Source organism: Barbus barbus, assembly GCF_936440315.1.
Source record: "Barbus barbus genome assembly, chromosome: 8".
NCBI classification, from domain to species: Eukaryota; Metazoa; Chordata; class Actinopteri; order Cypriniformes; family Cyprinidae; genus Barbus; species Barbus barbus.
The window spans coordinates 29324287-29339529 of NC_136736.1; the positions used below are offsets into that span (position 1 = coordinate 29324287).

Here is a 15243-nt window from a genome sequence, read left to right on the forward strand (position 1 = left end):
TGCCTCAGTCAGTGAGACTGTAACCACGCCCCCTTCGTGCAGCCGTTTTAAAAAAAGACATTTTGGTAGCGCAACCTGATTGAGAAACCCTTCCAAAAAGAATTTCCGAGGAAACTGTCATAGAAGGGTGACTGAACGAGCGCCAGATGCACTTCACTTGTTGATTTGGCGCATTGCAAACATTTACCATGTTAGCTTTCCGCCAAGACGCTTAAAATAATATTAACATTGAAATTGTGCTGGTTATCCATCGCTTTCATGAAATTATATATGAAGAGAATTAGTTCCCATGAAGTTCTCAAAACGCAGCATTAAATAGTCCTATTATAAATTTGATAGTGTAATGCGCATATTTTGACGGTAAAATACAATAATGATGCTTTTTTATTAGGCAAGGCCTAAAGTTTATTTATACAGGTGCTACTCAATAAATTAGAATATCGTGAAAAAGTTATTTTTTTCTTGTAATCAGAATCACCCAAATATTTTTGACTTGATTTTTAGTTGTTTGACCCCTAGAGTATGCATTCACCTTGAGAACTTCATTCATTAGTAAAAACTATGAATCGCCTCATTTATTGCGAAAAGGCTAGAATTCCCTGCACTAACAATGACGTGTTTCTATTTTCCTTATCCATTATTAAACTTTTTTTTTGTTTGTTTAGTTTTTTGCTGCGTTATTGCATTTTTATAGTAATAGTATAGTATAGTAATCTCGACCCAATCCCCTCACACCTTCTCCAAACAATCTCTCCCACACTCTTACCGGCACTCACACACAGTTATCAACACATCTCTCCTCACAGGCATCTTCCCCATGCACAGCATTCAAGCAGGCTCAGGTAACCCCACTGATCAAAAAACCTACATTAAACGCTTCTCTTTTAGATAACTACAGACCTGTCTCTCTCCTTCCATTCGTAGGGAAAACACTCGAACGAGTTGTCTTCAACCAGCTCTCGCGGTTTCTTTCACAGTACAACAAACTGGATGCTAAACAGTCAGGTTTCAGGATGGCCATTCAACAGAGACTGCGCTACTCTGTCACTGAAGCCCTGCGAACTGCAAAGGCTGATTCCAAATCGTCAGTCCTCATTCTGCTGGATCTTTCTGCTGCTTTTGACACTGTCAATCATCAGATTATCCTGTCTACCCTCTCATCACTGGGTATCACTGGGATTCCACTTCGCTGGTTTGAATCCTATCTCACCGGTAGATCCTTCAGGGTGGCCTGGAGAGGGGAGGTATCCAAACCACATCAACTGGTCACTGGAGTTCCTCAAGGATCGGTTCTTGGACCCCTCCTCTTCTCCACATACACTACATCGCTGGGTCCCATCATACATGCACATGGCTTCTCCTATCACTGCTATGCCGATGACACACAGCTCTATCTCTCTTTTCGACCAGATGACCCAACGGTAGCTGCACGGATCTCAGGCTGCCTGGCGGACATCTCGGCATGGATGAAGGAACATCACCTACAGCTCAACCTGGCAAAGATGGAACTTCTGGACTTCCCTGCCACTCCGACTCTACAGCATGACTTCACGATTCAGTTAGGTTCATCAATGATTACCCCATCAACTTCGGTCAGAAATCTTGGTGTAATCTTTGATGACCAGCTGAACTTCAAAGAGCACATTGCAAAGACTGCTCGATCCTGCAGGTTTGCACTACACAACATCAGAAAGATCAGGCCCTTTCTGACAAAGCATGCTGCGCAATTGTCCAGTTGTTTCTAGACTTGACTACTGCAATGCTCTTCTGGCTGGTCTGCCATCAAACACAATCAAACCTCTACAAATGATTCAGAATGCAGCGGCACGATATTCTCGTTCACCATTCCTGGCTGGTGGAATAATCTTCCCACCCCTATCCGGAATGCCGGATCCCTGGCAATCTTCAAGCAACAACTGAAAACTCATCTCTTTCGGCAGTACTTGACTTCATCCTAAACTCAAAAAAAAAAAAAAACTCTTTCCCTCTATCTTTCTCTCCCTCCCTTACTAGCTTGTACTTATTTGAACAATGACTGAGACTTGGTGTTACGAGCACTTCCTCTGTCTGATTGCCTCTTCAAGATTAATCGCTTTTTGTATTCCCCAATTGTAAGTCACTTTGGATAAAAGCGTCTGCCAAATGACTAAATGTAAATGTAAATTATAGTAGCACATGTTGTGTTGTTACCCTCACTGTGTGGACATTTAATTATTATTCAGTGTACAGCTGAAACGACTGTACTATTTTAATATTTTGTTGTAGTATTTTAATATTATAGTAGGCTTTACTGTAGTATTTTTGTATTTTGTTTTAGGCATTTCTGTTTAAAAAGTAGAGCATGACACTAATAACAATAAGGTCATGGGTTCGATTACCAGATAATGCAGGAAATGGTAATGTATAAATCTTGAATAAGTGGGTTTGTATGAAAGCTGCTATGCTTTATGCTTTTCTCAAAACTGTGTAAATAAAATGTTAGCTACAAGAAGCACTGTAGTTATAATCTCACAACTGTTGTGACTTGTAACATTATAACAGAAAACATTTGGATGAATGGACATGGATGGATGGATGGATTTACTTTTATAATCAAATTTCCTTAAAAAAGACAAAAATAGTTGCTCTATATCACCCTCTATTTTTACCTACACATTTTCAATGTGTATGTCGTCATACACATTGAAATGGGGAAGTCGTGGCCTAATGGTTAGAGAGTCGGACTTGTAATCCGAAGGTTGCGGGTTCGAGTTCTCGGGCCGGCAGGAATTGTAGGTGGGGGGAGTGAATGTCCAGCGCTCTCTCCACCCTCAATACCACGACTGAGGTGCCCTTGAGCAAGGCACCGAACCCCCAACTGCTCCCCAGGCGCTGCAGCATAAATGGCTGCCTACTGCTCCGGGTGTATGTTCACGGTGTGTGTGTGTTCACTGCTGTGTGTGTGCACGTTGGATGGGTTAAATGCAGAGCACGAATTCCGAGTATGGGTCACCATACTTGGCTGAATGTCACTTCACTCACACACTCACTCACTCATTTGAAATGTCAAACATGTAGAAAACATTTTATTTCAAAACTGCAATTAAAACTGGGAAAAATAAAGAGAACTAAGACATAAAACATGAAGCAAGGACTCTAAAAACATAACTGACATTGTGTGAGTGCGTGCACTTTTGCAGTTATGTCATGACTCATGTCAGGTTATATTGTGCAGTCTTTGTGGGTTGAGTAGAAATACATGTGAAAGTAGTTTTACAACCCTCCCAGTCTGGTCAGCCATGACATTTCAAGATTTTATTTTTTATTTATTTATTTTTTGATATGTAGATGAAAAAACTTGTGTGAATGATTTTTATTTACCTATAGAGCCTGCTGAATTAGGTGACATCTGTTCTGTAATTGATTAAAATTCCTTAAAATGATCTCAAACAAAAGTATATATGTATTAAACCAGGCATGAAATCCAGTTTTGTTTGTTTACATAAAATGTTTTTTGTCCCAATATATATTTTAGCTGTTCTTTACACGCTAATGCTGCTCTAAAGTACCCTTTCATAAAACCAGTTTAGCTAATACTGTACATAAGTTACTTTAATATCTTTGTGCCCATACTTCAGTACTTAAACTTCAGTGTATATATTAGGTGCCTCAAAAACCTTTTCCCTCATGATAGAATGGAGGACAGTCTTTTAACTTCTTGCAGCAACTTAAGGATTCCGTTGTGGACAAAGGTTCTGCAGCCAGGATGAAACCTCAAGAAACCGTATAAGTTATTTAGAGTCCAATCTTTTTTGAAAGGGCTTTCGAAATGGATCAGATTGTGTGTGGCAATTCTGAACAGCCCCAAAAGCCATCTCAAGTATCTCTCATGTTGGTGACAAAATGTTTCAGAAAAATTTTGGCACTCAAACCTGTAATATTCTATTAAAAAATAACAGTAGCTCATAGCTTTGTGTGCCAAATCGTCTCATAATATGTGCAGAAGGGGTGGTAACTTTAGTTTGGAAGACTATTTTCATTCCTGAGAACATTTGTTCTTCATTTGGCTTTTAAACTGATGACTTGTTTTTTTTTTTTTTACCTTGTACTTTCACTTGCACTTTAAAAAGGTTTGGTTTTCTGGTGTTCTGTTAAGCTCTTTATTTTTTATTTTTTCGGAAAATGTTTCGGTTCTGTTTCCAGCAGCATTTGATGCAAACATTGTGGCTGTAACCTAGTGGTCTATGATCTGAACTGATTCAAACCCCAGTAGTGGGGACCCATGAATAAGGGTTCACTAAAATCACCATTGTGCCCTTGAGAAAGACACTTAACCCCAGGCACCACCAAGGGGACTGTCCTTGCGATTACTGCTCAAGAGCAAAGCATAAAATGACTGAATGAGGAACATTTCAGACGTCCCACTTGCTCTTTATTTGTGGTAACAAAAAATCCCCTTTTAATTTGCATTAATTCTGCCATTTAGCAGACGCTTAACATAAGATACAGCCAGACAAAATAAGATATTAAAACGATTAACTGATCCACATCCAGAAATTGACACACAGAGATATTTAATATCTGCAATGACTGACAAGTTGTCTACTGAATTTTCTCATGTCATTTTCTGTGTAAATGTTCTGTGTATATATCATATATTCTTCACTCTGTCTTGATCTTATTGATGATCAGATGCTGACCAAGGGCTCATAAAAGAGATTTGAGTTTACTAACAAACACAAAATCTCTCATCATTGAGGCTTGTCCTCACATCAACCAACCTGACGGATGTGATCATAGTTAAATGTTATCTGACTCTGAGATACACTGATTTTGATGGCTGTCTATAGAGAGTACTTCAGGAGCCAAGAAATAAAATGCTCAAGTAGTATGTTCACTAATTAGCTTGTGACGAACCCAATGGTGGGTCACCGGTGAGGTTATTTATAAGGACTCAGTCTGTGATTACACTGTTCAAACGTGCAATATTCAGTCAAAGTTTACAGTTTATTCTTTGACAACAATATGCATGACCCTCACCAATCAGCACTGTACCAAAACCCTTTTCTTTGAATCACTTACATTGGCAACAAAAGCATTTTATACAGTCATCCACCATCTGCTGAGTCCCACACTGGTACAAGATACTACACACTGTCAATTCATTGCACAACATTGCTTGGTTTAGGTTTCATTATGAGAGCAAGAATGTTATATTGTGAGAACATTAGAGGAATAAAAGGTGGAAGAAAAAAACTTCCACTCTGATGTGGCCTTAATTACCTCACCACTACTTTCACTGATACCGAAATTACATAACCAACTGTAAATAAAATTCATCTTCAATTAAAAATCTAAACATATCCAACAGGTGGCGCCAAAATTCTAAAAACAATAGGCCTATTCAAAGATTGTCAGTATCATGTGATTTCTGGAAAATGAGATCTAAAAACAGATCGTTTACTGTAGAATCAAGACTATCAAAATAGACCTAAAGTCTCTTTTAAAAAGTCTGCAGTATGTACAGACCGCATGCTAAAAATGAAAGAATAAGTCTAAAATATTAGGATATGAACAAAAGAAAGTTACCAGAAGAGTAAAATTGTTTGTGATTTTATTACAGTTCATTATTGCTATTGTCACATACATTAGCATTTGATTCAATCTAATGTTATTTGCTTATAGATGACAGCAAAAGGACTGAACTCATTGTGAAATCATCATACTGGTGATAAACAGTCAGTCATTACATTATAGATAACTTCCCATTGTCACATCTCACATTACACAAACACATTCTACTGATAACACATGTCCTGGAAAGTTAATATTTGTTGTGCTAATATTGTACCTCAAACCATATGCATTCACAGTGCTGTTAGTGCTTTGAACACCTCATGTGAAATAGTCTATCAAGTAACAATGGGCCTAAGTATTAAGTAAAAGCAGGCACATCTGTATTAATATTATCCAAGCAACCCCCAAAGCTTCAGCTGACAGGCACTGCATTTTGACACTTTGTAAAAATTACATTTAAGGTTATCCACATTGTCACTTTTAATGGATTTGACATGTTTTAAACTTTGCAAATGTTAAAATACACTATACAACAGTGTTATTTTAGTTTTATTTATATACTATTATAGCATTTATTAATATTTTCAGTTTTGCTTTAACGATAACACTGTATATACTGTAGGCCTACAAATAAAAGTAATGCATCATAGAAACATTGCATTTTGGTACAGTTTTGATTAGTCTATATTTGTCACACAACCTGGCAAGCCTTTAACATTCATCTCTCTGTAGAGCAGCTCTCAGATTGCTCCAGAACTCGCTTCTCTTTTCCTCCTCCTCAGGCCACTCCAGATACGTCCTGGAGTTCATAATCTTCCTCAGCTTGCAGAAACGCTTGGGAATGGTTTCCTTCTTGATTGGTTCAAGAAGAACCAGGACAGCGCAGTCATTGTGCTCATCGACTATGCGGAAATGTGAGAAGTCCAGCTCGTAACGGCACCATTCGCTGGTAACAAAGTGCTCAGAGAGAACAAAGAGAGTCCGATGGCTCTTCTCAATCGAGTCAATGATGTTGTCTACGATCCAGCGGCCTGGCTGGAAGTCCCGTTTGTGCAAACACAGGGCAAACGGAGGATGAGCGCTCTCTAGTTCTGGAACAAGGATCTCCTCGACCCACTCAGCGTCATGTTGACTGTAAGATACAAAAGCATCATAACGGAGCTCTTCGGCCAGTCGACCAACTGCAGGTTTTCTTTTGGCTTGTATCCATGCTTTAGTCATCTGCAGATACCATATAACGTGAAGCTTATGGCAGGTGATAACAATAAGTCCAAGTACTATGATTATCACAGAACAAAGCACTGAGACAGCAGGGATCATATAACACTCAAAAACTGACAATCTGACACTGTCAATAGCATCACCTCTGAGAGTGAATGGAGTGTCGCACATGTAATTGCGACGACTATCACTTATTGTGATGAAAAGGTCAACATCCTGTTTAAAGAAAGATACAAACTCGCAGGAGCACACAAAATTGTTATCACCCGCTTCCAAATATTGTAGGTTTTTGAATCTCTTCAAATCACTCCTGCTAAACATCCGCAAGGCGTTCCTTTGGATAAGCAGTGTCTGCAGCCTTGGAAATAATTCCCCCTGTGGGAGTTTAATAAATCGGTTGCCTGTCAGTATAAGCATAATAAGTTGGGGAAATCTTTTGTTGAACACTATCAGATCATTTTCACTGAGATCCAGGACCGTCAAGCTAGAAGGCAGGCATGGGGTCATCTTGCGTAGCTTTGTGCTGGAAAGGTTCAGAAACCTGAGAGTGGCTGGCCAGCTACACTTTTCTGGCATAGAAACAAAACTATTATGGCTTAAGTCTAAATATGTGAGGCTCTTAAGATTAGTGGCCAACTGAGACATCAGCCCAAGGGATTTTAAAACATTCTGGCTCACGTTAAGAGTGTTGAGGTTTTGATACGCGCCAAAACTTGTAGATAACGTCGGCACAATTGTCAGGTCTGAAAGGAGGTTCTGACTAAGGTCCAAATATTCAAGTTTTTTCAACAGGACAGTCGTTATCGGAGGAATAACAAACACTGTGCCGTTGATCACAGACACCTTGTGGAGATTCACCAGCAGAAATCCCAACTGCTTCATGCTACTGAACTCAAAGAACCCTTTGATGTCGAGATTACGTATGTAGGCAGTGTGAAAGTTTTCATAATGTGTGTATGAAGCTTTCTGCCACCACCCTTGACCAATCAAATGTACATCTTCCAGACCAATGTAAGACAAAGAAGAACCATCCATAACCATCAAAAAAGAGGTCAATGCTTCATCAGTTGTGGTGCAATTTTGGAAACTCAAGCTTTTAGTCCCACCTTCTCTCGTCGCTTTAAAGGATTCCATCGAAGTGTTCGTTCTGAGTTCAACATCTCTGACAGTCAGCAGAGTTTTAGGGTGGGAGACATCTTGAAGAACTTTAGAGCCTAATTCTGGATCATTCTCAAATAGACTCTGAAGGCTCAAAGAGACTAAACCGATGGGACGGGCTGCTTTTAAGCTCCCGTTCTCATATGACCTCAGGTTACTGCCAATGAATGTCATCTCATCCAGATGAGTGAGCCCATCTAAGCTATTCTTGTACACCTCTCTCAGTGAAGGACTACCGAATCGCAGAGTCCTTAGGTTAAGGAGGGACTGGAAAATGGGAGCAGGTCCCAAGGTGGTGTATGGGTTTCCTACAAGGTTCAGTTGCTGAAGAGAATATAGCTCGTGGAACCAAGACGAAGACAGATTTTTTAGGTTGTTTAAGGACAGATCAAGAACTTCCAGCTTATGTTGAGATTTGAAAGCCTCCTTGTGTATAAACATGAGCATGTTCTTATGCAAGTTTAGGGTTTTCAGATCACTATATGGGCTGAGATCGTTCATGTCAATAGACTCTATTTGATTGAATGACAGGTCAAGGCCAAGAGCATTCGCTGGAACTTTTGGGATCTGTTGGAGATGATTTGATGAACAGTTGCAAAAATATTGCTGATCACAATTACATGTCCTGGAGTAGTCAAAGCCTTGGGCCAAAATTAATATAAAAAGTATTACGGACTCCTTTGCTTCCAAGGGTCTCATCCTGTAAAAAATTGATTTTTTAAAATAAATAATTTTATTCAGTAAAGATGCATAAAATTGATTAAAAGTCTTTGTACACATTCTAATAACAAGCAGTAAAAATAGGGCACAATGTACTGTATTAGTATGAATGAATTTACCGTATTGATTTTTACAGGTGTTTCACCTGTATTTAATTTTTGCACTGCATGGCATGTAAAATTTATAGAGTTACCGAAATGCCTATAAAATTAATGGGTAATGTCCTGGCAGAATAAAAAAAAAAAAAAAACTTTTCAAATAAATGCTGTTCTTTTTAACTTTCTATTTATCAAATAATTCTTACATTTTTTTATCATGGCTTCCACAAAAAATATTAAGCAGCATAATTGTTTTCAACATTGACATGAATAAGAATCATTTCTTGAGCAACAAATCAGCGTAATGGAATAATTTCTGAAATACAATGCTCTCCACTAATATTGGCACCCTTGGTAAATATGAGCAAAGGCGGCTGTGAAAATAAATATATACATATATTTAGGTTTCTGACCCCAAGACTCAACTAATCTCTACAATTCTTCAGCTGTGATCTCTGGAGTCTTTGGCCACTCAAACTCTCCTCCTCACCGTGCATTAGGACGATATAGACACACGTCCTCTTCCAGGCAGATTTTTAACATCTTTAGTAGTTGATTGGAACTTCTTAATTATTACCCTGATGGTGGAAATGGGGATTTTCAATGCTTTAACTCTTTTCTTACAGCCACTTTCTATTTTGTGAAGCTTAACAATCTTGTTCTGCATATCAGAACTATATTCTTAGGTTTTACTCCTTGTGATGGATGATTAAGGGAATTTGGCCTCTGTGTTCCTTGTATTTATAATCACGTGGAATAGGAAGCCAAGGCTGGACAATTTCATTCTCCTAGTCACCCTGGTGTGCTAAAAAATGTAAACATGAATGGGAACGTATTTATTTCATCATGAGATTTTCTCCCCACTTTCAAAGGTTTTACTTCAATGATAGGTTAGAATTTTGTGAATTTTTTGAGTGAAAGATCAAAAGGATAAACAATGCAGATTTATTTTCACTGGCGAATATTTATCAAGGGTGCCAATATTAGTGGAGTTCATTGTATATGACAATGAAGACTGGAGTAATGGCTTCTGAAAATTCAGCTGTGCGTCACAGTAATATATTTAGCATACACAAAAGGAGAAACACACAAAACAGAAGTCCTCAATTTCTGATCCAAAACGGTCAGTCAATCAATGTACTTTCATTTTGTTCTATGTCTATACCTCAGTATTACACCACATTTTGTACTTACAATCGCAAGCTTATGATTGCAGTATTAAAACATGTTAACACAATGTACAAAACAAAACATGTTAACACAAAGTACTACCAGTCTAGCATATTTCAAGACAGAAGTCGTCAAATTTGATTACCTTACTGCCATTAATATGTCTGGTCCTCTTTTCTATGCAAACTGCAGTTTGACTATAGTCATAATAGGAGAAAACTAACAGAAATCAAACATGCAAACACAGTGTGAGTCACAGGAGGTAGTGAAACTCAATAGCCTGATTGAAACTTACAAAATCATGTCTCCAGGAACATAGATTTTAGGGAACCACCCATAGAGACCAGTCTCAGAGCATGTGCATGTACAGCATGCTTCATATATGGTCAGATATACCTGTAGTTGGGTAATACGTATTCAGACGGTCTCCAAAGTCTTACACAGCTTTTATGCAAATAGTTTTTTGTAAAACTATTTCAGATATCTGTTTATTTTCACTTCACTAAACACTGCATTAGAATTAAGGATTCGAAAAGAGGAAGTAGCCTTTATTAAGCAAGGCTTGAATTTTACTATAAAGTATCTAAAGTATGTTAATCTTGTGGTTATTGCAGGGCAAACCAAGTGCTTTTCATAATGTAAGGCACTGCAAATATTTTACAAAGAGTAATAAAAGAAAGAGAAGAGCCCTGTGATGAAATATGGGATCGTCATGTTGATGAATTTTGAATGGTCATATTTATGGTTTTATGTTGATTACTTGCTTTTATGCATTATAGATAAAATATCTTGATAACGGGGTTTTCTGGCATGATATTAAATGTCAAAAGCCTTCTCTTTTTGAACTTAGCAGTTGTTCTGATGTCTAAAATTGCAATCAGACTCCTCCCTTGTGTCAGCAGTAAGTGACAGGTGAAAAGAGGCATAAACCTATATCAGACATAAACAACTTTCTCAATTCACTTGGGACATATAAAGTTACTCTGCTCCGGTTGATTTGAACTGTTGACGGCACAACAGTATTTCTGTGTTTGAATTTCAGATACAAATACAGAAAAATTTATACAGGTCATGTTTAGTGTAAACATGCAGACTGAGTCAAAAAGAGAAGTGCATGCAGCATTACGAACATTAGTTCCTGTAAGCATCAAAACAGAAGAAAGCAGTAAGTATTTTGGCATAAAGTATTAGGCTACTTCTAAACATGTTTTATTAATGGTTCAGAAAGGAATTCCTTGCAAAATGTTGTCTATACTAAAAAGAACACATTTTCTATGTGTATCATATAATGATATTCTGGTCTCTATAAATTTCGTGTAAGTCAATGGGATTTGATCTGCTACCAGGCAAAAACTGAAAGTCTAATCACATATAAAATAATAGCACACCTCTCCGCAACAAGAAATATGACTTTTTATGTCTTGTGTTCAAAACCCCAATCCTGCTTGACCAATAATATATATATTTTTTCTCAGAGCACCACTAAATATGTAAACATGCAATAGCTGAATGGCAACGGCCATTTACCGTAGGTAATGATCATCTACCACAACAAAATAATTAACAGAGGTAGTAATTGTGGTTTAATCTGGAATAAACAAATAAAATATCAGTATCCGTCTGTATACAGTAACATTTGCCTTAATACAACTTCTCTGTAAATTACTATTAATGACAAATTGCGCCAAACATATGCACGTAAATCACACGCGCATCACTCCTCCACAGTCTGTATAAACTTAACTACAATATGAACCTGTGACCAATCAGACATGCAGCGGTAACATCATCGCGATATGACCGGGGAAGGAAGATAAATTAACGCACATTTACCACTCAAAGAAATAGCGGCAGAGAATGAAACTGAAAGTAAACTGGAACCGCGCTGGCTCTCTGTACACGCACGTCACAAACGAATAAGGAATTTAGTACAGAGATAAAACAAACAAAACATTAATTGTGTACTTGAGGAAGACCAGAGGAAACTGCCTTAACATTTATGTCATTAATTAGTTTACCAGCCCAAGTTGCTGCAATTTATAATTGTCATTTTCCTTTTGTAAGTATTTTTCTAGATGTTATCCATGTTTCATGTCTCAATGGCATGTGAGCAAACAACCAAATAAAGGATTTCAAGACCAAAAAAAAAGTATTCACTTCCTTCCCGTCACATGAGGCTGTCAACTTCCTACCCTTACTTGCAGGAAGCATGGCAAAAGCAAACCCTCCGGTTGTGCATTCGGAAACGAATAATGACAATAAATTTTCTACCTATTAGATTGTGTTTTATTAACGTCCACACCTACCCCAACCCTAAACATACCCCTTACATTAATGAAAAAATAGTAGGCCTAGTTATTGTTGTACAGTGTGACAAAAATTATGCTGTATTGATGTGCGCATGCCCAGCAGCGCCATACATATCCCTTCTAGCCTTAACCAAACTCTCCCAAAGAAGAGTAATTTTCATGTTATAAGTATTTTTTGTTGAATAACTCCACCATCATCCCCGTCCCAAAGAAACCCAAAATTACTGGACTTAATGACTACAGACCTGTGGCTCTAACGTCCGTGGCCATGAAATCATTTGAAAGACTGGTTTTGGCTTATCTGAAGGCCTCCTCTGGAGCCCCTGCAGTTTGCCTACACAGTAAATAGGTCTGTGGATCCCTGTCAACATGGGACTGCATTTCATCCTGCAACATCTGTACAGACCAGGAACTTATGTGAGGATCCTGTTCATAGACTTCAGCTCCGCTTTTAACGCCATCATCCCGGACACCATTCAGAATAAACTGACACAGCTCTCCGTCCCCACCTCCGTCTGTCAGTGGATCACCAGCTTCCTGACAGACAGACAGCAGCTAGTGAGGCTGGGAAAATTCACATCCAGCACCCGTACGATCAGCACTGGAGCTCCTCGGGGCTGCGTTCTCTCCCCACTGCTCTTCTCTCTGTACACCAATGACTGCACATCTAAAGACCCCTCTGTCAAGCTCCTTAAGTTTGCAGAAGACACCACACTGATCGGCCTCATCCAGGACGGTGACGAGTCTGCTTACAGACAGGAGGTTAAGGAGCTGGCTGTCTGGTGCAGTCCTAACAACCTGGAGCTCAACACGCTCAAAACAGTGGAAATGATCGTGGACTTCAGGAGAAACCCCCCTGCTCCCCCCCCACTCACCATCATGAACAGCACTGTGACTGCAGTGGAGTCATTCAGATTCCTGGGCACCACCATCTCTCAGGACCTGAAGTGGAACATTCACATTGAGTCCATTGTGAAAAAGGCACAGCAGAGGTTGTACTTCCTTCGCCAGCTGAGGAAGTTCAACCTGCCACAGGAGCTGCTGAAACAGTTCTATTCCGCTATCATTGAATCCGTCCTCTGCACTTCAATAACAGTCTAGTTCAGCTCAGCTACCAAATCTGACCTCAGGAGGGTAGTCCGGACTGCTGAGCGAATCATTGGTACAACCCTCCCCACTCTCCAAGAGCTGTACTTATCCAGAGTGAGCAAAAGAGCTGGTAAAATCACTCTGGACCCTCGCATCCAGCACACTCCCTCTTTGAACTGTTACCGTCTGGTCGACGCTACAGAGCTCTGAGAGCCAGAACGACCAGACACAGGAACAGTTTCTTCCCTCAGGCAATCCATCTCATGAACACTTGACACTAAACGCGGAACACACAACATTATTATACATTATTTATTCACCACACATACTTAGTTTTTCATTTCAAATTTGCACATACCAGACCTGTACACACATAATTGTCTATATTATATATTGTGTTTTTGCTGTTTTGTACATTGCCTGTTTGTATATTTGTATATTATTCTTTTATTATCCGTGTCCTGTCCTGTTGCTGTCTTTCTGTTGCACTGTGGAGCTTCTGTCACTATAACAAATTCCTCATATGTGTAAATATACCTGGCTAATAAAGCTCATTCTGATTCTGATAATTCAATCTCTAGAATCATCAAAACAAAACATTTCTTACAAGAGGTTTATAGTTTTTTTGTATAGTAAGTCAAAATTCCAAGTGGCAACTATAAACTGAAAAAAATTATACATTTTTTTTAAGGTAAGTGGTTGCAAACTATTTATTTTAGTTACATTTAAAAAAAAATAATAATAATGTTGAAAAGTTAATCAACTAAATTTATTTAAATGTAGCTAAAATGTCCAGTTTTCAAGTGACAGCAGCAGTTTACAAACTTCAGTCAGCCACACAAAAGGAAGAATGGAAACATAAAGCATGAGATTCATTGCTGTAGATGATCTTTATCTCTCTTTTATTATATTATGTCTTGCAACGGGCAAACTATTGAGGGCCCTTCATCCAGTTTGGATGCGTTTCATTCTAATTGGTCAAGGACCTTAATTCTTTTTCTAGGGGGCAGTAGTGGCCTAATGGATAGAGAGTTGGACTTGTAACCCGAAGGTCGTGGGTTCGAGTCTCAGGTCCGGCAACCACGACTGAGGTGAGACCCTTGAGCAAGGCACCGAACCCCTCAACTGCTCCCCGGGCGCCGCATTGATGGCTGCCCGCTGCTCCAGGTGTTCCTGGATGGGTTAAATGCAGAGAACGTCCCTTTCCCCCTTCCCCCTTCCCCTGGGGAAGTCGTGGCCTAATGGTTAGAGAGTCGGACTAGTAATCGAAAGGTTGCGAGTTCGAGCCCCCGGCCGGCAGGGATTGTAGGTGGGGGGAGGGAATGTCCAGCGCTCTCTCCACCCTCAATACCATGACTGAGGTGCCCTTGAGCAAGGCACCGAACCCCCAATTGCTCCCCGGGCGCTGCAGCATGGCTGCCCACTGCTCCGGGTGTGTGTTCACGGTGTGTGTGTGTGTGTGGATTTGTTCACTACTCACTGCTGTGTGTGTGCACTTGGATGGGTTAAACGCAGAGCACCAATTTCGAGTATGGGTCACCATACTTGACAATACGTCACGACTTTACTTTACTTTACTTTACTTTTTATGACTAGTAGCTTATGAATCCATTATAATGTTGAAATTCAGGCAAATAATGAGTTTACATTTACATTATTATATGAAATCACCTACTTTTTTTTTTTACAGTCAGTCATTGAACACTATGGGCCTAAAAATGGTTAATTTTCTTTCAGGTATACCTTTTTTTGTTATATAGATATAATTTTTTCTTCATTCTACTTCTGATTTATTTTCATTTAACTTTTTGATACAATGCCCTGTTGAGACAACGTAATGGCTGCACTTTGTTCTGCACTATGTTCCACCACTTCAAGACAAATGGATTTGTTGTTGGTTGTGTTTTCATATTCAAGAGATT

The 15243-nt window shown here is 39.1% G+C and overlaps 1 protein-coding gene across 1 annotated transcript; it reads right to left on the bottom strand.

The window, feature by feature from the left end:
• Positions 1–5582: 5582 nt before the first annotated feature.
• Positions 5583–10133, bottom strand: LOC306873475 (toll-like receptor 2 type-2). The gene is made up of 2 exons (XM_079422796.1): positions 10069–10133; positions 5583–8635 (listed from the first exon to the last, which is right to left on the bottom strand). Exons 1-2 carry the CDS (start codon positions 10077–10079, stop codon positions 6268–6270), a joined length of 2379 nt encoding a protein of 792 aa, XP_079278922.1. The 5' UTR covers positions 10080–10133; the 3' UTR covers positions 5583–6267.
• Positions 10134–15243: the final 5110 nt, after the last annotated feature.